The sequence below is a fragment of the Bubalus bubalis genome, chromosome 1 (genome assembly GCF_019923935.1).
Source record: "Bubalus bubalis isolate 160015118507 breed Murrah chromosome 1, NDDB_SH_1, whole genome shotgun sequence".
NCBI classification, from domain to species: Eukaryota; Metazoa; Chordata; class Mammalia; order Artiodactyla; family Bovidae; genus Bubalus; species Bubalus bubalis.
The window spans coordinates 1,317,528-1,344,766 of record NC_059157.1 but is presented as its reverse complement, the minus strand read 5'-3'; the positions used below and the strand labels follow the sequence as shown (position 1 = coordinate 1,344,766).

The window sequence follows — 27,239 nt, the reverse complement described above, 5'->3', positions numbered from 1 at the left end:
GGCAGGTAAGGTGGTCTGGTATTCCAATCTCTAAGAATTTTCCACAGTTTATTGTGATCCACAGAGTCAAAGACTTTGGTGTAGTCAATGAAGCAGAAGTAGATGTTTTTATGAAACTTGCTTTTTTGATGATCCAGTGGATGTTGGCAATTTGATCTCTGGTTCCTTTGCCTTTTCTAAATTGAGCTTGAACATCTGGAAGTTCACAATTCACATACTATTGAAGCCTGGCTTGGAGAATTTTGAGCATTACTTTGCTAGCATGTGAGATGAGTGCAGTTGTGCAGTAGTTTGGTGTGTATATATAAATATCAATCTCTCAATTTGTCCAGCCCCAGCTTCCCCCTTGGTTACCATTGGTTTGTTTTCTACATCTGTGACTATTTCTGTTTTGTAAATAGGTTCAGTGGTACCATTTTTTTAAAGTCCATGTATGAATGTTCCCTTATGGTATTTTTCTTTCTCTGTCTGACTGATTTCACTTTGTATGATAATCTCTAGGTCCATCCATGTTGCTGAAAATGACATTATTTCATTTCATTTTATGGCTGAGTAAACCTAGACAGAGCTTCCCTGGTGGCTCGGATGGTAAAGAATCTGCCTGCAATGCAGGAGACCCAGGTTCAATCTCTGGGTCAGGAAATACCCTGGAGAAGGGAATGGCAACCAACTCCAGTGTTCTTGCCTAGAGAATTCCATGGACAGAGGAGCCTGATGGGCTATAGTCCATTTGGGTGCAAAGAGTCCAACACAACTTAGTGACTAATACTTTCACTTTTCAAACCTAGTCAGTGTATTAACAAGTGGAGATATCACTTTGCAAACAAAAGTCCCTATAGTCAAAGCTATGGTTTTTCCAATAGTCATGTCAGGATGTGAGAGTTGGACCATAAAGAAGGTTAAACACTGAAGAATTGATGCTTTCGAACTGTGGTGCTGCAGAAGACTCTTGAGAGTCCCTTGGGCTGCAAGGAAATCAAACCAGTCAATCCTAAAGAAAATAGACCCTGAATATTCATTGGAAGGACTGATGCTGAAGCTGAAGCTCCTATACTTTGGCCACCTGAGGTGAAGAGCCAGCTCATTAGAAAAGACCCTGATGCTGGAAAAGATTGAGGACGGGGGAGAAGTGGACAACAGACAGTGAGATGGTTGGATGGCATCACTGACTCAATGGACTTGAGTTTGAGCAAACTCCGGGAGATGGTGAAGGACAGGGAACCCTGGTGTGCTCTGGTCCATGAGGGTGCAAAGAGTAGGACATGATTTAGCAACTAACCATTCTTCTGTTGATGGACACTTAGGTTGCTTCCATGTCCTGGCTATTATAAATAGTAGTTACATAAACCTGGTAGTTCTTATGGTAAAGAATCTGCCTTCAGTGTCAGGAAATCCCCTGCAGAAGGAAATGGCAACCCACTCTAGTATTCTTGCCTAGAGAATTCCATGGACAGAGGAGCCTGGCAGTTACCATCCATGGGGTCACAAAGAGTTGGACACACGACTGAGCACCTAGCACTTCATCCTCTAGAATTAGATGTTTTCTTATAGCTTAACATTGCTGCAAGGATGAAAGTACAAGCTCATCAGCCCAGCACACGTGGCGTGCACGTGCCCCCATTTCCCTCGCTCTTTTCACATCTTCCACTCACACTGTTCTCCTCTCACACCTAAATTTTAAATGTTTACTGACAGAGTCACATTCTTTATACCTTGACATGGGTTGTTTCTCTTATGCTTGTCATTTCCATCTAAATGATTCCTGCTCCTTGAGCACACATATGGTCATTCGTGTGCAGCCTTCTGGGATACCCCACACCAGTAAGGATCTCCTCTCCTCTGACACTTTGCTCAGGTGTTTATTTTCACACTTGCTGATTTGAGCTAAAATGTATGTATGTTTTTCTAACTGTATTCTAAGTTCCTTTCTGAAGACTGGAGCTATTTGCTTTGCATTGTACCTTCCTCTGGAGTTAGAGTGCATATCCTTCTGACGAACATGTAATGATGATCCAGAAACCATCTCTGGCTGCTTCCCAGGGCATCCTTCCCTGTCCTTGACAGCTTGCAAGCCTAAATGGTCAAGGTCTTGTCAAACTGATGAACCTTCCCAATTTATCTTAAATTCATTGCTTTCTGTTTGTTGTCATATTAACTAATGTCTCAACAATCAATCCAGAATATTTTTAAATGATTCTGTGTTTCAACCATTATCTTATCATCCCTGGACAATGAGCATAGGTGTTATTATTTCTCCCATAAATATCTAGAGGATGAGAGTATCTGGAAACTACAAAATCATTGTGGATCCTGGACATGTGTGCCTCTGTATCAAGTGCTTCACATATATTATCTCATTTAATCCTCTTAGTACTCTTTCCTAAGGCCAAAAGGTGCGTAGGTGGCCATTCTAGAATGTGAATGCAAGTCCGTCCACTACAAGATCTGTCCTCCAGGACACTTGGTTGTTTCAGAGCTGCTCTCGGCTCCGTCTCCCAGAGCTCATGTCTCCCCTTCATTGCCTGTTGAGCTCTGTGTTGTTTCTGTTGTAGCCCCTGTGGATTTATATGAGAGAGAGAAAATGCTTACAGGAGCACTTGCCAGGCCCTGTTATGCCATACATGGTCTTTTCCTGTTCATTGTTTTGAAATTGCTTGAAATTCAGTTTAGGAGCCTGACGCTTGATCTGTGCTGGGTTTTTCTGAAGAGTTCACATTTCCATCCCAAACCACTCAGGCAGCCAGATTTTTTTCTTCTGTATCCCCCAGGTAATTAGCAGAAGTCTTAGCATTAGTGCCTTATCTTCACTGTGATTGCTCTTCTCGTGTTGGCTTTTTTTTTTTTTTTAGCTAAGAACTCTTAACTGAATGCAAATTACTTTCAGAAAGTTCACTTAAAATACAGATAAATTCAGCAACAGAGGAAGAGTGAAAATGTCATTTTTTTTGCTGTCATGAATTATTTTCATGATGAAAAGAATTACATAGTCTAAGAAGTGATGGAAAGCATCTTCCTTTAAGATTTCCTGAAGATTTCAGAGCAAGTGACATGATCCTAAATCAATATTCTTATATTGAAAAATTATTTAGAAGAGTGGTTATTTTAAATGGAATAGATTTTCTGATTAAATATGAGCAAGAATAAACCTTTACCTGCAAACTATAATTTATTGATATCAAATATCAGGTATTTTGGACTACATTTTTTTTAAGGAGCCAAGTTTCCTTTTATTCAGATTTTTAAAATTTAAAACACATTTAGGTAAAACCTCTAGTTTTTATTTCAAAATGAGGCAAACATGGTACAAATACAACTTCTTTTCTCTGAAGATATCCTTGAAATGAAGCTAAAAGAAATTTTAAAAAGAGAGAGAGACACACAAAAGAACAGAGGTGTTTTGGGTCAGCATGGATTAAAAAAAGCATCTCTGGATGCCAGATGGTGGAAAGGTAGTGCATAGAAAAAGAAAGAAGAGAAAAGTATGAAGTCAGAACCTTGGGGAAAGTCTGGACTTAGGGTTTGCCGATACCATGTTGAATGAATAAAGCAAACAGTATCAGACAGGTGGGACTGAAAACATGAAGATTGATTGAAAGGAGGAAAATTTTAAATTAAGATAAATACACATTTTTATAGGGAAAGAAAGACAACAAAGAACAATAGAAATGTATATTTTATATATATAGCAATTGAAAACAATCATCTTAAGCAATTTATTGGTAATAAGAAAGTAGAAGCCACTTTGCTTGAAGCTAAAGCATTCTCCTTTGAATGGACCAGTTTTATAACATTATCACTTGGAAAATGTATAATCTAATCCTATCACCCTGATAGGATGATATCAGGATGATCTGTCATCCTATCAACCCTGATCAGTAGACAAAAATATTGATGATGTCGAAACAATGATAATGCTGTTTTTGAGCTTTTAAATTTTAGATTCATCCTTGAATAAAGCCTGGAAAAATGGGTAGTAGTTAGAGTACAAAATATTTCAGTTAGGAGAGTTTGAATGTTTAATAGTGTATGTGTAGTTGAGAGAATTTGGAAATTTGATATCAAGGAAGAAAAGATGTATAAAAAGGAGTAACTTCAAGCAGGGAATTTGAAATCCTGACTCAAGTTAATGGGACCATGCATAAATATTGAAACATGCATAGTTGTAAAATAATAATAGGATATTTAACTTAATAAAATTTGAAAATGTTTGTAGAAGAGTATGAAAAGAAAGAAACTAGTAAAGTAAGTGTGATCTTTACTAGTGTCTATAAATGGATTAGTATGTTATTTAGAGCTGTGATATCAATTGGCATAAAATAATAATAACGAACATTTCATTTCAAGCATTTATTAATATCTCTGGGCTGAAGCTCTTTGTACTCCTGGGTTTGTTACTATGTGCACATTATTTGATAACATCAACGAAAATAGGAAAGAAATTATAGCACAGTTTTCTGAGAGTCCCTCTGGAAGAAGACTGGAAGTGCATGGGAATTACAAAATGTACTAGTTAGCGTTCCAGCTAACAAAATAACTTTTTAAATCAGAGGTTCTCAACATGCTTGCTCCTGGGAATCCAGCTGAGATTTGCAAGCCCCTTCAAGCTGTGTGAATAGAGGTGTAAGTTTATATTTTACTTGGGATAGTTTATGTAGAAAGCTGCCAGTCATCCAATGGCATTGTATTTGGGGTTTTTCAAAAGTATATACAAGTGTTTCTATATGGTAGACACCATTAAGTGTTTAAAATACAACCAGATGCAACTATACCTTTAGTGTTAAAGAGGTCCTTAGGTACTGGGGTACTTGGGTACCTTTACCTGGGTTCAGATGGATTTGATCCAAAGGATTTCTGGGCAGACAAGATAGCTCAACTTCATCATTCCGTGACCCGAACAACTGAGAACCTCTTTGCCAACCATTTAACTATCACTATACCTGATTCAAGCTTTTAACTACAGTTCAACTTGGCAGTGGTTCCTTTAAGTCCTTAACAAAGGCCAGAAGTGGAAAACAGGCAGGATCCTGAAAGATGTAAAGAGAAGTGAAACAATACTTTAACAATACCCTGGGGATTAAAAATAGCCTACTGTGTCATTTGCTAACAAGCAAGTCAATTGTTGGAAAGACTTTAAAATATCCCTTGTTTATTGTAGGTTGTTCTGGCTTAGTTTTCTTCATCAGTTCTTCTTTTTAAAAAAATTTTAACGTGTGTGTATTTCTGCGGTCTTTTGCCAATTCCCTAGAACCCTAAATACAGACCCAGTTTTCAAGTTGATTTTGGAAGTTTGTTGAGCTCTGACACACGTTTGAGAGTAAGTTTGATATGTAGGAGGAGCATCAGTTTTTAATAAACCTGAGTTTAAATCTTGGAGCTGCAAATCATTTATCCTAGCTATTCCATGGTTTTTACTTCTGTAAAACAAGGATAATAGCACACCCCTTTTAGAATTCTTTGGCTAAACATTATTTATTTCTGGGAAAGAAGACTGGTCTCCAGGAAACAACTGGTGAAATATTTTAATCATAGGAGGTTGCTTCTCTAATTTTATCTATTTGTCTTTGGTGTGCTGGGTCTCCATTGCTACACCTGGGCTTTGCTCTAGTTGCCATCAGGGGCTCCTCCCCGGTTGTGGTTAGGGCTCCTCCCTAGATGTGAGCAGGGCTCCTCCACGGTTGTGATCAGGGCTCCTCCCCGTTTGTGATCAGGGCTCCTCCACGGTTGTGATCAGGGCTCCTCCCTGTTTGTGATCAGGGCTCCTCCCTGGTTGTGAGCAGGGCTCCTCCCTGGTTGTGATTAGGGCTCCTCCCCAGTTGTGAGCAGGGGCTCCTCCCCACTTGGGATCAGGGCGCCTCCCTGGTTGTGATCAGGGCTCCTCCCCAGTTGTGATCAGGGCTCCTCCCTAGTGGAGATTCCTGGGCTGCTCGTTGCGATGCCTTCCCTCGTTGCAGAGTGCGGCTCTAGGGTGTGGGCTCCATAGTTGTGGCACAGGGCTTTGTTGCCCTGCGGTGCGTGGGATCTTCGGGATCAGGGATAGCATGCTTCTGCATTGACAGGCTGATTTTTCCCCCCAATGAGCCACCAGGGAAGCTGGGAAGTTGGTTCTGTTACCAAGGTTTTGACCAGTATTTCTTAGACATCCCCCATGGAGCCTCTTAAGCCTTCAACTAATTTGCCTTGTGTTGGGATCTCAATCTATACTTTTAACAAGCTCCCCAGATGATTCCTGATGTATTACCAGGGTTGAGAATGGTTGCTTTAAATATGTGGCATGCATTTTAAGAGCTATTATTGTTTTTCATTTTTTCAACATGCACGTTTATTTTGAATATGTACATCAAGACCCTCAAACGCAGTCAACTTCAGATGACAGTCCAAATTTTCTAGACAATCGAACTGTGTGGCTTCAACCAAGAATCATATCTTGGGCTGCCTTTTTCTCCTTAAAGTGCTTGACAGCAGCTGAGGTGGCTGCTTTAACTTATCTGGTTACTTCTTTCAACAATAAACCTTTTCTGAGCATTTTCTGTTTTCAGGTACTTGTTTTTCAAAGATGAGCAAAACTGACTACATCTTTTGCAGTCTTGGGAAGGGAGGACTGTAAACAGAATATCTGGGAGATGAATACTGTACGACAGGACGTGGGAATGTGTAGCGTGTTGTGAGAATGGGGAGGAGGGCTATTTGGCTTTGTAGGCTATGAGACCAGAGGGGCTTCTCTTGGAAAGAGAGCATTTTGGAGAAACAGGCAGGAATTACACATGTACTATGTAAGCAATAAAGATTGGAGGAAAGAAAGAACCCTACAAAAGATAGGAAGGCAATAAATCACACCAGATTATGCAAGAACTTGCCAGTAAATATGTATTACTGGAGCAGAATATCAGAGGCCAGAAGGAATGGGAGTGAATCCAAAGACACGACCCGGGTTAGATTGTGGAGGCAGTGCTTGCCAACACAAAATGCCTCTGATGGCATGAATTCCACATCGCTGGCTAATAAAAATAAGCATATGGGGCACCTATAGGGGATGGGGGAAATGTGTGTGTAAATTACTGAATGAATATTTCAGTGCAAGGAGTAGAATAAGTCAAGGAAGTATCAAGTGTAGCCCAAACACAGAATAGAAGAAATTGAGTCCTGCCAAATTCAAAAGAGTGAGAGATTTTATGTAGGGACTGTACCAACTGGTACATGAATTGGTACATAAATAATATGTATGCATGTGTATACACACACAAACATATGCACAGACATTTGCAATTTTGATCAAAACATAAAGAGAAGTAAGGATATTCTCATGTGCTTAATTCCATATATACCATGTTATCTTGGGATTTTCATGCTAGAAGAAATCATATAAATTACTTATAGAGATGGAATTTATTTAAAAAGAACCACCCCACACACTATTATGCATTCTTAAAGTGATTAAAGATTGATTTACAAAAGGAAACAAGCATAGAAGCAAGAAGAAAAGGGACATTGTAAAACATGTACCCCCTAATTTATGTCTTTTCTACTTTAACCAAACATTTAAAATCAGGATAGTTGCTCACATAGCTCATATCAATGTTTCATTGTTTAATTTTTCTATAGCCTTTACAACTTTCATTTTGTGACATTTTCAAATTACCTCATCATTTCTAGTATAGATAGTATATAGTATGAGTGAGTGAAAGTCGCTCAGTCGTGTCCAACTCTTTGCGACCCCATGGACTGTATAGTTCATGGAATTCTCCAAGCCAGAATACTGGAGTGGGTAGCCTTTCCCTTCTCCAGGGGATCTTCCCAACCCAGGGATCAAACCCATGTGGTATAGTGAAAGTTGCTCAGTCTTGTCCAACTCTTTGCAACTCCACTCCATGGACTATACACAGTCCATGGAATTCTCCAGGCCAGAATACTGGAGTGGGTAACCTTTCCCTTCTCCAGGGGATCTTTACAACCCAGGAATTGAATCCAGGTCTCCTGCATTGCAGGCAGATTACTTACCAACTGAGCCACCAGGGAAGCCCAGGAATACTGGAGTGGGTAGCCTATCCCTTCTCCAATGGATCTTCCCGACCCAGGAATCAAACCAGGGTCTCCTGTGTTGCAGACTGATTGTTTACCAGTTGAGCTATGGGGGAAGCCCTACATCATCTGTAGGCTCCCTAGTAAAGACATGCTTCTTTCAATTCTGTCAGCCTCCTCTCTATGTATATTTCAGTTTCTGAAATGTATTTCTTCTTTCTAGGTTCTTGGGGATCACAAGACTCTTTGAGGCTAAAATTGATCATAAACAGTAGAAGGCAGACAAGAAATGGTCTCAGTGATACATTGATTGTTCCAACTTTCTCTTTTAGACACTAGCCAAGAAAATAGATTTTTATTTGTTCTTTAATCAAGAAATAGTAGAATTATTACCTGAGTAAAATTTCACAGTGGTTTGTAGATTTTTTAAAATTGTGTTTTCCACCAAGTCACTTTTTAAGCTGGGTTTCTTTATTTTTGTCGGCACTGTTTCTTTGCTGCTTTGAGCATGCGCTCTCTCGGTGCAGTGGCTGGGGGCCTCTCCAGTCACTGTATGCAGGCGTCTCTGTGCAGAGGCTTGTCTGCGTGGAGCCCGGGCTCCGGGGTGCATGGGCTTTGGTAACTGCCGCCCGTGGCTCAGTCGCCGCGTTGCTTAGGCTCTGGAGCTCAGGCTCAGTAGCTGTGATGCCTGGGCTCAGTTGCTTAGTGGCAAGTGAAATCTGTCTGGAGCAGGGATGCAACCCACATTCCCTGCATTGGCAGATGGATTCTTACCCACTGTGCCAGCAAGGATGTCCAGTTTGTGGATTTTTATGCTGCCTATTCAGTTTGTTTTGTGTTGAATTTTGTAACCCCCAGAAGTTTGTTACAATCCTAACTCCCAGTACATTGGATTGTGACCTTATTTGGAAATAGTCACTTTACAGAGATAATCAATTTAAAATGAGTTCGCAAGAGTGGTCCCTAATCTCCTGTGACTGCTGCTCTGATAATAAGGAGAAATTTGGACACAGAGACACACCCAGGAAGAATGGGATGTGAAGATGGAGAATTAGAGTGATGCGACTATAGGCTAAGGGTTGCCAAGGATTGCTGGCAAGATACCAGAAGCTAGGGAGATGCAGGAGGAATTCTCCTTACACACTTCAGAGGAGTTAAGTGTGGTTTGCCAGCATCTTGACTTTGAGCTTCTAACCTCCAAGACTATGAGGTAATGAATTTCTGTTGATGTAAGCTGGTGGTCCTTTTTTATAGCAACACTAGGAAATTAATGTATGGTTAAAATATTTGAAAGGAAGGATTAAAAGGTCAGTTGATAACATACTTTGATGTAATTGTTTCCATCCATCCCTCCATCCTCTCATCCACCCATCTGTCCATCCACACAGCTATCTTTCCATCCATACCTACATCTGTCCATCCATCCATCCATCCATCCATCTAATAGCATTATGATTTTGAAAAAGAAAGGAATTTAACAAAAGTAGCAAGGACATAATTTCAGATTAAGGGGGAAAAACCCTTTCATTCAACCGTCCATGATTTGTATACAAAAATGTCCTGTCCTCCCCTGTCTTTTCACTTCAGATTCCAACACCCGACCCACATTTCAGTGACCTGCAGAGAAGCCAGATGTGATTGTGAACTTCTGGTGCAGCTGATCGTTTAATGAATTTCTGAAATTTATCCTCCAACCCAATCCACAACACTACGCTCTCTGGGGTTTTCTTTGTAAATGGAGTCCCAGCTCTGGAGTTGTTAGATTTTATTACTTAGACCTTATTCAGAGACAGGCCTAGTGAACCTTGGATAGCATGACTTCCGGCTCAGGCAGCCCCATAGGCATGCTTTGTCTTCCAAAGAGGTTTTGCCATTTAAGTCCATCAGAAATAGGATTCCGATTAAAGCATTTGAGTCAGATTCTGTCCCTGTATTGCTGATAACAGAGTGTCCAAAGTGTCCAAATTAAGGACTGGAGTCTTCCCCACAGGGTGATATTAGTATGATCAGCCAGCAGTCTTCCCTTTTAAAGAAACTTAATATTCTTTGGGCCTGAAAAAAAAAAATCCCATTGCAGAAAAAGGATGACCATCCCCATAGAAGGAAATCACTTTCTTTTCTTCCTCTGATTCTTTTTCTTCTCTCCTGGTATACCTTTTCTTATTGATACAGGAGATATGTCAATGAAATTTAAATATATATTAATCTTCAGTGGGTTCCAGGAAAATAAATGAGAAACACAGGAGAGGAGAACATGGGTGGCATGCAGCCCCTACCCTACTCCTTGAAAATACCACATACAGATGTTTTTTTAAAGATGAACAGGATTAAACTTCCACGATGAGACATGTGTCAGTAATATGTCCACAAACTCAATTAAAAATCAAGGAACTATACTCAATATCTTATAATAATCTATAAAGCAAACAAATCTGTAAAATTATATATGTTACATATAGTAAGGAACTGATCTGCAAAACAGAAATAGACCCACAGACAAGGTGAACAAACTTGCTGATACCCAAGGGGAAGGAGGCTGGAGGGATAAACCCATGAATTTGGGATGAACAGAGATGTGCACTGGTAGACCTAGAAGAGATGAACAGCAGAGACCTACTCTAGGGCACAGGGAGTTAGGCTCAATATTTTATAATAACCTATAATGAAAAGGAATCTTAATAAGAATGTGTGTGTGTGACTCGCTTTGCTGTATACCTGAAACTAATAGTGTCATGAATCAAATACGCCAATAATTTTTTAATTAAAAAAAAGAAAAAAAATCTCAGCATGCAGTTACCTGTGGGATTCCACAGCAGTGCCACGATACATTGGTTGAATGCAACTCGCCAGAGCACATAAATGATTCCAAGAAAAATAATATCTTACGACCCCTTCAAGCTCATCACGGTTTACTTTGAACTCTGTTTCATGTTATTAGTCTGCTTGGAGAACATTAGGGAAAATAGCCATGGCAGAAAGCTACTGAAAGGTCTCTTCTATTTGGATATGTCCCGAGTACTTGGAGAGCATCCAAATGGCTTGGCACATTTACGTTCAAGCACTGGTTTTCTGAGCAAAATCAGTTTCTCCTGAACTGAGCAGAACAGTATGTCTGTTCGCCTTTGCCTGGAAAGACCCCTGGTGGGGAAATGGTCTGATGTTGACCTGTAAAGTAGAAAGAGAACCAGTGAACCATTGCTTCAGTGCTTAAATGAACTTGTGTCTAGAAATGTGTTCATAAGTGAATGCAAGTCCTGTGTGGCAGCTGCCAGCTGCGGACTCTGCTCTGAGCATCTCTACCTCTGTTGTATCCTGGGGTCATTAATCCACATGCTTTCACTTCTCATAAACTCTACTCACCCCTCATGCGTAAGGTTCCCTTGTGAACCCAGGTTTTCTCACTGCTGCGGTTAACACCATTCTGAGACTGATGTTACGTTTTGATACCAGGCTTCAACATTATTCAGTTTGTGTTTTAGCAACTCAACAGCCATGTGGTGGGCCCTGGCCCAAGTGGGAGCCACTCTGTTAATTCCCGGGTGCAAAGAGCACAGGGGTGTGGCCGCCTTGACTGTCCCCCTTTTGGGCGAGACACGAGACAAGAGAGGTCTTCAGATGGGGCGGTGGAGTGGGATGAAAGATGAGCTGGGGACCTGGCCTCTCTGAAGGAGGTCAGCTGAGAAGAGATGGGTTCTGTCTGGAGTCCCGAGAAGTAGGTAGGCATTAGTCAGAGGAAGATGAAGTAGAAGGTGTGGGTAAAAGGTTTTCAAGGTAGAGGAAGAGGAATGTGCAGAAGACTTGAGGGTAAAAGAAAGCTGGGTGCATTGAAAAATCGGTTGTGCCCTTGTGTCTTGAATATGTTGTATTTCCCACTTAAACGTATCGGTTTCGCAGACTTGAGCTTGACCTGATTAGTGAGCTCGATGGAAAGCGCTTACCTCTAGTTGTATGAATCCATCTGTGAAGTGAGCTCACACATGTCCTCTGCTGTTGGGCAAAAGCAGAGAAAGCAGGAGACTTCATGGGAAGCCTCCCTCCAGCCCTGCTCAGAGCTGTGTCTTGGCCTTGGGTGACTGGTATTCCTGTCAAATTCCCTCCCTCCCTAAACCTCAGAGAAAGGGGGAATGCTGAAGTCCTCGATGTTCTTGATGGGAATGGTGATACCATGGGAGCAGGCACATGTTTGGAAAAGGCAACTAATGATACATTTAAGATGCATGCACTCTTTGGGTATGGAAATTATCTGTCTGTTTTTAAAAGAGGGCAAAAGTTGCAAGTTTTCCAAACTGGAAAAATTTGTTGAAGAAACGCAATTATTATAATTTTTAATAATGTGTAAGTCATATAATGGAGAAGGAAATGGCAACCCACTCCAGTGTTCTTGCCTGGAGACTCTCATGGACAGAGGAGCCTGGTGGGCTGCAGTCCACGGGGTCACAAAGAGTCAAACACCACTAAGCAACGAACACACACACACATGAGTCATATAAACACAAGTTTTACTGGTTCATAGTTGATGGAATAAACTATGTGTCACTTAATATTCAGTTCAGTTCAGTCGCTCAGTTGTGTCCAACTCTCTGTGACCCCATGGACTGCAGCACGCCAGGCCTCCCTGTCCATTACCAACTCCCGGAGCTTACTCAAACTCATGTCCATCGAGTCGGTGATGCCACTTTACGTTACAGGGTCACACATTCCAGGACACCGTTATCACAAAGCTTTATTGTGGTGCTGGACGGAGGGGCCAGAGTGGGAAGTTGTGCTGCTTATTACTTCCGTGATATTAGGCAAGGGCAATGAGAGCTCCTCGGGAGGTTGCTAGGCTAGAAGCAATGCTTACGAGCACAGATACACCATGAGTGCCAGGAAGTGTGACCTTAGCCTGATTGTCACAGGTCACTGTCACCTAGAAATACCAGCTGGAAGAGACAACCTTTATATTTCTAGACTTCTAAACACCCTGGCATTTAAATTCTTATTCTTTGATACGAAAACCGCAAGCTGCAATACCTACAGGAAAAGAGAGAGAGGACGTCTCCTGGAGCAGGAAAGGTAAAGGCAGGGCTCAGCCCCATCCATTCTCCCTGAAAACACAGCAGCAACCTAGGGAAGGGTTTTGGGAAGGGAACCTCAGTGACTTACCTGAGGCTCGCCCTGGCCGCTCATCTACAAACCAATTTAGCAGAAAGGCCTGAAGGGAGGCGAGGGAAAAGCAAGGCCTGGGAAGAAATGCAAAGATCCTTAAACCTGAAATGAAGGAAAACATATTCATTTGGCTTTAAATAAGGCCTTAGGCTGAGTCTGAAATTGAATTTTACTCTAGAGTTGGGGTAAGCATATCAATAGCTAGTGTATCATTCTTCACTTTTGTGTGTTGGTTTGGGGAGTGTTGGATAATGTCTTTGGAAAATGTTAGCTTTCAAAATATCCGACTTTAGGTATTATATAACTGTATCTTAAAATACCATGTAGCTTTTACCATTTCTTTTTAGTTTTTAACTCAGGGCTGCATGGGTTCAGTGAAATGTCCGACTGCGATTTCTGGGTATTACATTTTTAGTTTAATGACTTTATTTTTGCACAAAAGCTTACATTTTATTTTCATATAATGATTTTATTTTACAGGATCACACTTTTTAAACTGTATGTATTGAACAAAGATGCTAAATTTAAAAACAAACGACAAAAGCTTTGGTTATATTATTTTAGAAATTAGTTATTTAAATCAGATATTTTGTATTGTGGGGCATCTCAGAGAATTTAATGTTAGATGTGCACTGTGAATGCCCAGGCTGTGGTACCAGGTTTCCTACAACGTATTTAACCCAAGAACTCCTCTTTTCTTTCCTGCACACATTGGCATTTCTTGAGACTGATTTTGCAGACAGATTCCTCGTGATGACACATATACACACAATGAAGTTTGATTATTTGACAGCTCGGACCTCTTGGTTCACAGGGAGGAAACCGACACACGTGCCTTTCTTTTTGGGCAGAGCGTGTGATTCCAGTGCCCCCGCATTTGCGCTCCAGCACGGGTGCAGCCCTCAGTCTGCCTGACTCTGCGGTCCTGCAGACTGTAGCCCTCCAGACCCCGCTGTCCCTGGGATTCTCAATGTTAAATGATGCCGTGTTTGGCCAAAATGAACCAAGGGGCTGTGTGTGTCCCCTGAGTGACAGTAGATGCTACTTTTAGTCATTTACCACGTGTTGTGCTCAGTCGCTCAGTCGTGTCCGATTCTTGGTGACCCCATGGACGGCAGCCTGCCAGGCTCCTCTGTCCATGGGGTTCTCCAGGCAAGAAGACTTGAGCGGGTTGCCCTTTCCTTCTCCAATATAGACCATGTGGTATCACTTAATTACCTGTTTAACAGCAGAAATTACTTAGACGTAGCCCTTGTTATGGAGAAGGCAATGGCACCCCACTCCAGTACTCCTGCCTGGAAAATCCCATGGACGGAGGAGCCTGGTGGGCTGCAGTCCATGGGGTTGCTAAGAGTCGGACACAACTGGGCGACTTCACTTTCACTTTTCACTTTCATGCATTGGAGAAGGAAATGGCAACCCACTCCAGTGTTCTTGCTGGAGAGTCCCAGGGACGGGGGAGCCTGGTGGGCTTCCGTCTATGGGGTCGCACAGAGTCGGACATGACTGGAGTGATTTCGCAGCATCAGCAGCAGCCCTTGTTAATTCCTTGTAAACGGTTTCCATGTATTTGAATCTGTATCTATTAAAGAGGCGACTGTGGCTTACGTCCATTACTGAAGGCATTAAACTTTCGTTGTCTTGTTGTACTAGGTTCCTGAAATAAAACTAAAGAATTACACGTGGTGGCGTAACTACAGTTGTTGATTTCATCATTAAAGGATAATTCGTTGTTGTTTTTTTTTTAATGTATACTGGAAAATAAGATCGCCTTCGAAGAAGAACACAATACTTTGCATTTTAAAGTTTGGTTTTATAGCTATAGTGATCAGAACAACATTTGGTTAAAAAAAAAGAATTAAATCTAGAGAATATGCCACATTTGCCTAAAGAGTCTGCTTCTAAAATACCTCCCACACCAATGTGGATTGAATGCAGTCAGTGAAAGTGACCAATATTACTGAAAGACAAAAATAAATAGCTACTCTCGAAATACAATAAACTCAAAGCTATGTATTTTCAGAGCATCTTTAATATAAACATGTCGTTCATTTTTATTTCACAGTGTCATTATAAAGGGGCCTCAGTATTCCTGAATAGAATACAGGTGTAATTCACCTGATCCCTAAGAGAAATGGATCCTGTTTGGGCAGATGGGACCGATGCAATAGAAATGGTGAGACAGCTGCTTCTAAATTAGCACCTCTTTCAGCGTTTTGTTTTTCCTTAGTTGTTGGCCAGAAAGGAAGCCCCCCCCGTGCCCTCTGTGCTGTCACAGAAGCATTGTGGTGGCATTTGTGGCCGTGTCAGAGGGGCCCGGGGAGGCGGGAGGCGGGCTCTGCAGCATCCTGCACTCACTCAGCCCTGCGGCTGCTGGCTCTCGGGTTCTGCTCATGGTGCATTTTGGTTCTGAGGAAAGAGGGGTGAGGCGGGGCTGAGGAAAGTTTGATTTAACTGGGGTGGGAGACAGGGCAGTGTATGTAGCGAAGAATCCTGTGCCATGCCCTATGACCTTTCTCACGAGTACTCTAGGTTCAAACTAAGAAAAGTAAACTGTAACTTTATGTTAATGTTTAATGTTTGGATTCAGATGCAGAACTGAATTTAGAAATGAGCTTCGATCATGTATCAAGATTTGAAAAACATAGAATTTACTGGAAACAATTCAAAGTTCATCAGTAACACATGGATAATCACATTAGGGTGAAAGTGAAAATGTTAGTTGCTCAGTCATGTCCAACTCTTTGTGACCCCATCGACTGTAGCCTGCCAGGATCCTCTGTCCATGGGATTCTCCAGGCAAGAATACTGGAGTGGGTTGCCATTTCCTTCTCCAGGGAAATCTACCAGACCCGGGGATTGAACCTGGGTCTCCTGTGTGGCAGGCAGATTCTTTCGAGTCTGAGCCACCAGGGAAGCTCACACGGGCTCACCCATACAAAGGGCTACTGCTCAGCAGTAAAAAGGAATGTTACCAATGCATGCAATGACATGGATGAATCTCAAAAACATCATGCTGGATGAAAGATGCCAGGCACGGAAGATCGTATAGTGTATGATTCCATTTGTATGAACTTTGAGGAAAGGGAAAAATATAGTTACAGAAGGCAGAGCGGTGATTTCACCGGGTGGGGTGGGAGGCAGGAATTGACCTCAGGAGGGAACTTTATGGGTAATGGAAGAGTTCTTTGAGGTAATTATTAAGACTGTATCTATTTGTCAAATCTCACCAAACTGTAAATTTAACATTGGTGAGCTTTATTGTATTTAAATTAAAACTGGTTGAAAAGAAAGTATGGTATAATTCACTAGTGGGGGAGGGGATCCTAGAATCTGTAAATTTCTGGAAGTGACCAGAAAAACTGTGGGGCAGCTGAGCTTCATCGAAAATCTGGGATGAACATCAGGAAAAATGTAGAGTGGTGATGGAAGCTACAAATGAGAACCCACGAGCTCTTCTTGGTCACAGCTGTTTAATATGAAAACTGTCTAGCCCAGCACGTAGCACCGGGAGGCACTTAATAAATGCTGAACACTGTCATCTTCTTGTCGATGCCATTATTTTATTATTATTGAGAATAGTGCATTATGAGTGTCTAGACAACATTATAGAAGTTGTGAACAGAGAAAACCTTTATCCTACCCACTGGTGGAAAGAGTCTATGAGTTAACTGGTTCTGATGATTTGAAATCATCAGGAGGTAGAATTTATCAGTGACTGGTTTAGGCTAATTAGTGAACTGTAATGTATCACAGATGGAGAAGGCAATGGCACCCCACTCCAGTACTCTTGCCTGGAAAATCCCATGGATGGAGGAGCCTGGTAGACTGCAGTCCATGGGGTCGAGAAGAGCCGGGACTGAGCGACTTCACTTTCACTTTTCATTTTCATGCATTGGAGAAGGAAATGGCAACCCACTCCAGTGTTCCTGCCTGGAGAATCCCAGGGTCGGGGGAGCCTGATGGGCTGCTGTCCATGGGATCGCACAAAGTCGGACACGACGGAAGCAACTTAGCAGCAGCAGCAGCAATGTATCACAGAAGCGCTTAGAGCATCATTTCACAGACATATTCTTAGCTTATGTGTGTGTCAAATCTTATCTGAACTGACTCAGTCCATGGGGAAGACTCTCAGAAGAACTTTGTATTGGATGAGAGTTAAGAGTTCCAAAGTCTGTAAGTATTGAACAGAATCAATGGCTGGTGTAGGACATTGAAATCATTTTGAAATGTTTTTTGGACACGTGAGAGATAGAAAGCACCAACAAAGACCGTAGGAATGTGAGGCTCCTGTTATCCCTAATCATCACATACGTGTACACAAAAGAGAAAACAGAACAGCCAAGATTTATTGACTTTTAATGTGCCTGGCACTGTACTGCGCTAAGTGATTTCAAGAATTATTATGACTAAACTTCAACACAAGCTTAAGAGATAATGCATAAGAGCACAGAGGCTGCGTGTGTATTAAGAAGACAATCAAAGTTTGATGCTGACTAACGTTTGGGAACCGTGGGTGAGGACCCTGGAATGAACCTTGGTGACATTCCATTTTACCAGCCTTGTTTTCCCAGCATCATGCTTTGGATACCCCGTGTCCTGTCCTGGGAGCGGGATGCAGAGAGAACTGACATCTGGCCCGAACTCTCTGACCTCCGAGTAGTGAGCCCATAGGAGAGCAGCATGTGTTAGGGGATCAGTCAGTGACCGTTGAAAGAACCCACAGTTCCACATGACTGAATTCTTAGGAAGTGGAATTTGTGTGTGAGCAACCCTTTCTTTTTCAAAGTTTGTTTTCTAGCACTTTGATTTGACCAAAGACTTATATTAGTACCTGCTTTCACTAAACAAAGCAAATCCGAAGAGGATTTGAAAAAAAAAAAAAAAGGACAAATGGTGGAAACAGCATCCAGCCTTTGTTTTTGCAACAGCCCGTAAAAAGGCAGCAGGAACCGTGATCAGCAAGGTCGGTGTTGCCAGCTCTTTCCCCAGGGAAGCACGCTCGCGTCTCAGCAGCCAGCCCCAAGGCTTTGCGCTGTGTCTCAGCCTCTGTGCTCTATCTCCGTTTGCTTTCTGCAGCCTTTCGCAAGATGGGTCCTAAGGTAGTGGCTTCTCCTTTCAGACAGCCAGGGAAACCCATGCTAGATTCTTAAGGCAGAAAAGATACCAAACATAGCAGAAGGCTAATTATCCATAAAGAGGCTCAAGTTATTTTCATGGCTGCTCGTCTATTTTGAAGTCCAATTGAGGCAATGGTACAGACTCACTGCTGTGTAAGATTTCACACAGTCACGATAACTTGAGTTTTGATAAATCTTTAATTATATAGGAGGGTTATCACACTGGGACAATTGTGGATCCTAAATGAGGGAAGCGGTTAGCATGCAGACTCTAATGGTACATTTATCATTTCTTTATCACACTGTGCTTCCGGCTCATCGTTGTCTATTTTCTAAGAAAGTAGAAATGCCGTTTCTTAGAATAAAAATGTTCTTTCTAGTGCAAGCAGTAGATTGAAGCTGTCCAGATTGGTTCTTTAATGAAACAGGCAACACTCCAATGGAACTGACGAGCTTTATTTCTATTTGTTGTATTTTTTTTTGTCATTACAGATGGACCCGATTCAGAAAGCTGTAATAAATCATACTTTCGGGGTTCCTCTTCCTCATCGAAGAAAGCAGATCATTTCGTGCAACATTTGCCAGTTGAGATTTAATTCTGATGTAAGTTTACCGTTTAGTATTCAGTGAAAAAATGCAGTTTGCTGTTCTAATCTTGCAGAAGAGATTTCTGAAGCATTTTTCTCCAATGACTGAGCATGTCAAAATTCAAAGATAGCATTTTAACTCCTTATGTGCTTTAATTTCAGAGTTTGCTATATTATGAAGCAAACTGCGCTTGTGGTTTAATGGTATTCTTCAGTCTCCCAGGAATGCTAAATTTAGATCACACACTTGCTTTTGGGGAACAGTCTGAATTTAGGACTAACGAGATTTTCAATAAATAACATCTCTGAAGTAAGGTAGGTCCCAGGTGATATTTCAAGGCCATGGTTTTGGCTTTGTGAATTCTCTTCTCCTGTTTTGATGGCCCTTAATTCCAGATCAGCTCTGGTGCCTTTAATTGTTTTTGTGTTACAGATCTCAAGTCCCTGACCCAGAAAGACTAGCATTTTAACAGGACATTCTAAAGACCTCAAAGGAGCCCTTAATGAATAGAAGTCAAGGAGGGAACATGGCAGGAGGGAGACAGTGTAGACCCGACCCTTTGCATCTTATTCAAAGAGAGGGAGTCACATCTTTTATACCTTTTCTAAGAGTCAAGGTTGACGCTGAATTCAGCACAGAAGCTAATTTGGCTTGCAGCCTATATGGAAAATACGGCCACTCCCCTCAACCTGTCCTGGTGTGGAGTTGGTCCTGAGATGACAGAAAAGAAAAGGAATGCTGGTTTGGAAGGAACAAAAATTGAGCATTTGTGGGTGCACTTGGCAAACGGAGGACCCCAGCCTATCAGTGTGACCCCTCCAGGGTGCCCTGAGCTGGCCCTAAATTGATGTGCTCTATGGAGATGACCAAACAAATCTGGGTTCTAGAGAATGTTAGGCCTTCTAGCACTTAATCGCCCTAGGCAAGTAGGCCCCTTAGGCAATGATGAAGGTAGCGTATGAGAGAATCAGGCGGAGGAAATAGATGTGTCAGAAACAGAGTGGCTTTTTCCTTCTGTGAGAACATTTCATTTTGTATAAAGTTTGCTACTGTCTTATGATCTCATCCTTAAACTGGTACAATCACCAGGTAATTTTATAACATTCCCTCTGCTGACTTAAAAAAGTGGAGAGGAGGCTGCCTGCATAGCACTCGAATGGGCTACTGTTAATATTAAGAGAATACAGTAAGCATGCAGCATTTTATTTGAAAGGATGTCTTTTGTTTCTTTTTGTTTGTTTCATTGTTTGTTTTTTAATAATTAGCACCTTGATTTGAATTTTAAGAAAATTACTATAGTTTGACTTACAGATATTTCAAGTGATTAGTATTATGTAATATTCTCTTCCAGCTGGTATAAAAAAAGTTTCCCTGACATACAAACAAGAGTTCTGAACTTAGTAGTGCAATCTCGATCATTTTAAAATACTTAGCAAATAGTTGTATATTTCCATAATTGTTAAGTGTATCCTTCTTTATTCTGAAATTTGACTTTGGAACTGATTGGATGGATGATGTTGAGGAAATCTTTCAGGAGCCACATTTCCATTCTTTACAGCTTACAGGGCTCCTTCAAATACCAACCTTTCTGCCAACAGTTTCACTGTTAATGTTTTTGTCCATGTTAAGGAAACTTACTGTAAATTGAAGTCTTAGAAAAAGACTTCAAGGTTATTGAACCCAATCTCCCACTAAATGAAGGGAAACCATTGGCTAGATCAAGACTAAGTCTTTGGGTTGACTATCTTCAGTAATGGGTGACTCACCACTTCATGACAGCTCATCCTTTTCTTTTCTTTTTATATCTTTTTAAGTGTTTCTACTCGGAGAAGGCAATGGCACCCCACTCCAGTACTCTTGCCTGGAAAATCCCATGGGCGGAGGAGCCTGGTGGGCTGCAGTCCATGGGGTCGCGAAGAGTCGGACACGACTGAGCGACTTCACTTGCACGTTTCACTTTCATGCATTGGAGAAGGAAATGGCAACCCACTCCAGTGTTCTTGCCTGGAGAATCCCAGGGACGGGGGAGCCTGGTGGGCTGCCGTCTATGGGGTCGCACAGAGTCAGACACGACTGAAGTGACTTAGCAGCAGCAGCAGCAAGTGTTTCTACTAATCTTCCAGATGGCTATCAAAATCAGATTTTAAAAAACTAGAAATGCTTTTAGATATGCTTTAGGAAACACTATATTATGATTATTAACATAAGGAACCTAATAAAAATAAAGATTTGCATACTTCTTATCTAAAACGTAAACTTATTTTATTTCCATCGTACGAGAGGATTAAAAAAACTGTCTTTGTGTTCCTTTGCTAATGAATTTTCAAGGTGATGTAGGGACCAGGATGTATATTTTAGGGAAATCGGTTCTCACTCGCACAGCTGTGCTTTCAGATCCCTGGAAGGGAAACGTCGCGCGGTGTTTGCAGGCGTGGCAGGTGCGCGGCCAGGCGGAGCCGAGCCGGTGTGACTGCTCGGTCGGTAGAGGGCGCTGTGCTCACCGTTTCTTGCTGCCGTAGCAGGTGCCACGCGTTTAGTGTCTTAAGGTGGCTCCGCTCTGTGACCGCGTAGTGGTGGAGCTGAGTCAGAACGGGTCTCACAGGGCTGCAAGCAGGGTGGCAGCAGGGTGATGGCCCTTCAGGGGCTCTGGGGAGGTTTCAGTTCCTTGTCTTTCTTTTCTGGAAGCTGCCCTCTTTCCTTGGCGTGATCCCCCCTCCCGGCCTCAAGACTACAAGGCCGAATGAGCTCATCTCATAGGGACTCACACTCGCTCTTCTTCCTCACTCTTCCGCATTTAAGGACCTTTGTGATCACAGTGGACTCACCTGGATGATCCAGGATAACTTTTCTAGTTTAAACCTACTTTCATCTGGTGACCTAACCCCCTTTGTCATATAATGTAACATATCCATCATTTCCAGGGGTTAGGACTTAACTATTGTTATCATACCTTCAACAGATACTCATGTGGATGTTTGATTTAGCTTTGAACTGAATAGCATGACCACCTGAATTTGTCAAATATTTGCCCAGGCCAGTTCTTTGATCTGTACAAACTGGATACGTACATTCACTGCCCTTACGTTTTTCCTTGTTGAACCTTGAATATAAATTTCCTATGCTGTGCAAATTTTTTTAATTGTAGTTTTTTTTTTAAAGTAGGAAGTTCCAATATTATTGAGTTTATAAATGACATAGCATCGTATTAACTATGATTTACAAGCAAAATAAAATTATTGAAAAATTGAAATATAGGAGTGGAAACTCCTTTAGAGACCTTAAAAATGTCTCTATGGCATTATGATGTCGATAAAGGGCAATTAATGTGCTGAAAATATAAGATTTGTTTATTCATTGGTCAAATCTATAAATACCAATTTCATGAAATATTTAATACTGAATGCCAAGATAAATTGGATTTATGATCCATTCATTCATATATAAATGTTTCTAAATAAAGACAAAATACATATATATGTGCATATAGATCATTTTATTCTTCAAAAGCTTTAAATCCCAATAAAACTGCCTGTTTGCTCTTTCCACGTATATCGAGCATTTATCATCCTGTTTCCATTCTTAAACCTAGAAGCTGGAAAAGTGACGCTGTAATTCACTTGTATGCTTGGTTGAATCCTCTGTCACATAGGAAAGTATTTTTGCCTTATGAACCTTTTTACATTTCAAAGCTTCTTCCTCTTCCAATGAAAATAATAGCTTGTAGTTCTTTTCGTCTCTACATCATGAAAATTCAATTTCCTTTCCCTCTAAGCTTTTATTTATTTTTTAACCCTGTGTGTTATAAAGCCTGTAGTTTGGTGTTATGCCATACATGCTTCCTGTGCAGTACATTTTCCATTTTTTGCCCTATGGATATTTTGCTGAGTAACACATTATATTGGAGAAGGTGATGGCACTCCACTCCAGCACTCTTGCCTGGAAAATCCCAGGGACGGGGGAGCCTGGTAGGCTGCAGTCCACAGGGTCGTGAAGAGTCAGAAACGACGGAGTGACTTCACTTTCACTTTTCACTTTTCACTTTTATGCATTGGAGAAGGAAATGGCAACCCACTCCAGTGTTCTTGCCTGGAGAATCCCAGGGACGGGAGAGCCTGGTGGGCTGGCATCTATGGGGTTGCACAGAGTCGGACATGACTGAAATGACTTAGCAGCAGCAGCAGCACATTATATTGTATGCATTTTAAATCAGATTACCTTCTCCTGGTGCAGGCATTCACTTTGGGGAAAAAATGAAACTCTTTTTGACATTTATGTGGGACACACATGGAGTTATGCAAAAAGGCTTCCAATTAAAGAATGAAAGGTTGTAATTTGTCCAATTATTTTATCAGCATCTTAAAATAAGCATAAATTACCGTTGGCCTGGACCAGTTGGTAAGTGTGCCTTTGAAAGAAAACTTACAGCAAGGCTAGCGTGGCTGTAAGATTAAGTGAGGTAGAAAAAGATTAATTACTCAATGACTGTTTATAGCATGGAAAATAAGATCTGGGGCCCCGAAACTGAGGGATCACAAACTTGTAGTATCTAAGCGCCAGTCTGGTGGAAGTCCCCCAAATAGCACTTCCTGATATGTTAGAGACCGAAGAAAGCTTGCTAATTTCAAGGTGGAAACTGAGGCATGAAACGCAGAGGAGGCTTGTCCAAGGCCGCGTGGTGGAGGCGGGCCAGGCAGGGCCAGTGTGCATGTCCAGGCTGTTTCTGCCTCACCTGCTCCAGGTAGGGCGGTGAGTCCACCCAGAGAGCCAGCCTCCCGAGCGACAGCGATGGTATGGCTGGTGCCCTGTGTGTTCCGTGCCCAGCATCCCAGAGAGAGAGTCCCAGGGCTCCTTGCCCCGTGGAATGACCTGGGGCAGTCAGTCCACTGTGCTGGGTCATCCTCCCCATGGGCTCCGTCCCCACAAGGTCTGCAGAGCCTTCCCAATGCGCCTTCACTGCTCTTCACTCGCACGGTTAGTCATAAACACCAGGAGAATGCAAGTGTCAGTGTGGACGCCTGAACTAGAGCACAGCAGGGACAGATCCTTCAAGACCTGAGGCAGCCAAGCGTGAATGACTTCAGGGGACTGCTTGATGAACCGGAGGGAAGCAACCTCTTTAGAAGACATTCCTTACAGATTGCAAGCCCCTCCAAAGGGACTCCTTGGGATCATTACCAATATAACTGATACATTTTCCAATGGTATTGTAAAATAGAAATCATTGTTCTGCATTTTAGAACCCAGAAATGTAGTGAAACCAAACAATAAATTTGAATATAGTTCCTATCTCTGTGAAAACTCCCATAATCAAACGTGGTGACATAATGATGCAGATGCTAATGGGAATATTTTTTCTTACTGAATGACCAAACTTAGATAATTACACTGTCTTTAACATAAGATCTTGGGACACATCTTTTAAATATTTAAATCAATAATATGGGGGTGGGTGGAGTCCTGATATTTAAAGGAAATGCTGCTTGGATGGAGAGAAAAACAAAAACTAATACTTGTTTTGGAGTGGAAGAACTATTCTTTTATTTTCCAAATTTCCTTTATGAGTATGCTTCAGTTTTATAAAAGATTTTTGCCTCTACTATCCTGTTATGGTTTTCAAGCTACGTGTTTTATCCCAAAGCAGGTCTCAGTTGCAATATTCTAAATATTCCATGCCTGTTTCTAGCAATGTCTTCAATCTCAGAGAGGCCCAGGAAAGTTGAGTGATATTATTGTTGTCTCATTCAAATTTCAGCATTTTATTGATATCTTAGGAGAAAGGTTAGTACACATCTATGCATGGGGGAAACCCATGTAACCTCAAACCTGAAGCCACACAGCATCCAGAGAAGCTGAGTGAATTGGTAGAAAAAATATTCGATCAGGAATTTGACAACCCATTGTTGAGATGTGTTTTCTCTTAATAGGTTGTGTTAATTTTGTTCCACAATTATCTCATTTAAAATGATGAGCCATTTCTTACAGCCACGTTGTAAGGATATAAAATGCAACGTGTGGGCAATGGGATTATAAACTCTATAGTGAATGAAATGGAATGGTCATTTTTATACTATGGGATAAGTAACTAAGTTACAGTTATTTCATTCTTCAAATGTTAAAGTACTTCTTAAGGAATATAGAACTTTGAAAATATCTTCCTTTAAAAGAAAAAAAGGTGCTTGCAGAGATTGACCCTGTTGAAAGTGTCTTTGTGTATCTCTGTTAGCATTGGAGATGCCCACTCCAGGTCAGTCTTTACCTTCTACCTTTAAAACCCGCAGGTACCATACGTCCTTGGCACAGCCACCTTTATAAAAAACTCTCAACCTCTTTAAGTCTGTTGCTGCTGCTGCTGTGCCCCAAAGGATCTTCAGAGGAACCCAGTTATAAATTTAATTTTCAGGCAGCTTTGAAGCATCTCTTTCATAGGTGTGTGCTCTTTGTCTCCGGGACTCTCAGAGCTATTTAGAGCTCTGGCCTGTGTGTCGGGCTCTCCCCGCTGGGCACTTTGCTTCTTCAGATGTGGTTCTAGGACAGGGCCGTCCAGCGTCTGCGCCCGAGGACACTGTCTGGGCCCGTGGGCTGGAGTCGCTGGGCCAGCCTGTGGGAGGAGCTCCTCGGAGTGGGTCCTCAGAGAGTGCTCGGTTCACTCGACTCTGCATCTTGCATAGAGCCTGGGGCTCTGCCAGGACTTCTCAGGAAACAAACCTTGAACAGAAAGACTGAACAAGAAATACTGGGCCTGGCTGTTCTAGATTTTTGGAGCCAGTGAGCCAGTTAAGAGTATGGGAATCTACTGAAGAGGCAGTGTGTTTCTTTGGCAGGCTTTTAAAAATAAAACTTCAATATTGGGACCTTTCAGGACTCTGAATCGACTTGAACATTCTAGAGTTTCACTGCAGATGGAATGAAGGGTAAGGGACTAAGAATAAAAGAGAAATTCTTATAAGAATCCACATTTCTCTGGGCTTCTTTTCTTGATAAACAAGGAAAAACAAATATTAAAATTCACTTTTGTATCGAATTGTCCTAGACATGGAAAATTTGACTTTGAAAGTCTAGAAAGAGAAAGTTGATTTTAGATATGACAAGCAGATGTGTACATAGCCTCCACTAATCACAGAGATTTTCATATTTCTGTGGAATACTCTGAGTCCCTCAGAGACTAGTTAAGACTTAAGAGATGTCTAAGAAATCATTCTGTCTGCTTTATAGATTGTATGGATGGAATACCAAAGGCCAAGGTGGTGAGTTTTTCAAGGTCTCTAAGCCATTGAGACATACTAGGATTGAAAACCGGGCTCCTATGTCTCAGCTTAGTGTTTTACTTCTTTCGTCAAGGGACCTTCCCTAAAGAAAATTTATTTCAAGACTTGCATTGGTGTCAGCTGAAAGTTTTCAGCTAAGACAATCGGTCACTTCAGCTCGACAAATAACGAAGAAGTTGATCAAGGTCAATGTCAGTGGCAAGCCTGCCAGTAGTGCAGATCGCTGGCACCTAGGGACACACTTCAAAACCGAGAATTGCCTCAAGGGCGAGCAACACTGCTGTACTAAGTTCTGAAGGGTGGGGGCAATAGAGAATCTACGCAAGTCTGTTTCATCCAATGCCACCTATTGAACGCAGAGTTTGAGAAGAGAGTTGCTGCTGCTGCTGCTAAGTCGCTTCAGTTGTGTCCAACTCTGTGTGACCCCATAGACGGCAGCCCACCAGGGTCCCCCATCCCTGGGATTCTCCAGGCAAGAACACTGGAGTGGGTTGCCATTTCCTTCTCCAATGCATGAAAGTGAAAAGTGAAAGGGAAGTCGCTCAGTCATGTCCGACTCTTACCAGACCCATGGCCTCCGTCCATGGGATTTTCCAGGCAAGAGTACTGGAGTGGGGTGCCATTGCCTTCTCCGTGAGAAGAGAGTTAGGCATGCATAAACCATTCAAGGACAGAATGTCATGGGGAGGGGTGAACGTGATGAGCAAGAGGTATGATTCCGATTAAACATGCTAAGGTGCTTTCTTTGTCCCCAAAGATGAGGCAGGCAGCCTATTAATGTTGGGAGAGCTTGACGAGTCTCAAGGATCACTCAATAAATGTTGAATAAATAAATGGCCGAAGTACTCAAGACCAGAAACATTTTTCTTTATTGCCATCTCAAGAAAATGAACATTGAAACAGGATTTTCCAAGACAGTGTCTGTTGCAGCTTCACTAAGAATATTTAGAATAATTGCTGCATTTTGATAAAAAATGGAATTTTAGGTTGCCTTTTCCCACTGCCTGCCTACAAAGCAGGATTCGTATCCTAAGCAACTGGTTCCCTGAAACCTGAGTAACGGAAATTCATGTGACTTGAAAAAGAAATGAAAAAGTGGGAT

At 41.8% G+C, this 27,239-nt stretch overlaps 1 protein-coding gene across 3 annotated transcripts in view; it reads left to right on the top strand.

The window, feature by feature from the left end:
• Window positions 1-27,239, top strand: part of ZNF385D (zinc finger protein 385D) — a 985,284-nt gene that overhangs the window by 817,063 nt on the left and 140,982 nt on the right. For all 3 annotated transcript variants that reach the window (XM_025271759.3, XM_025271841.3, XM_006075479.4), the window contains one exon: window positions 18,777-18,887. In XM_025271759.3, the coding sequence (XP_025127544.2) occupies window positions 18,777-18,887 (111 nt within the window). The remainder of the gene's footprint in view (window positions 1-18,776; window positions 18,888-27,239) is intronic.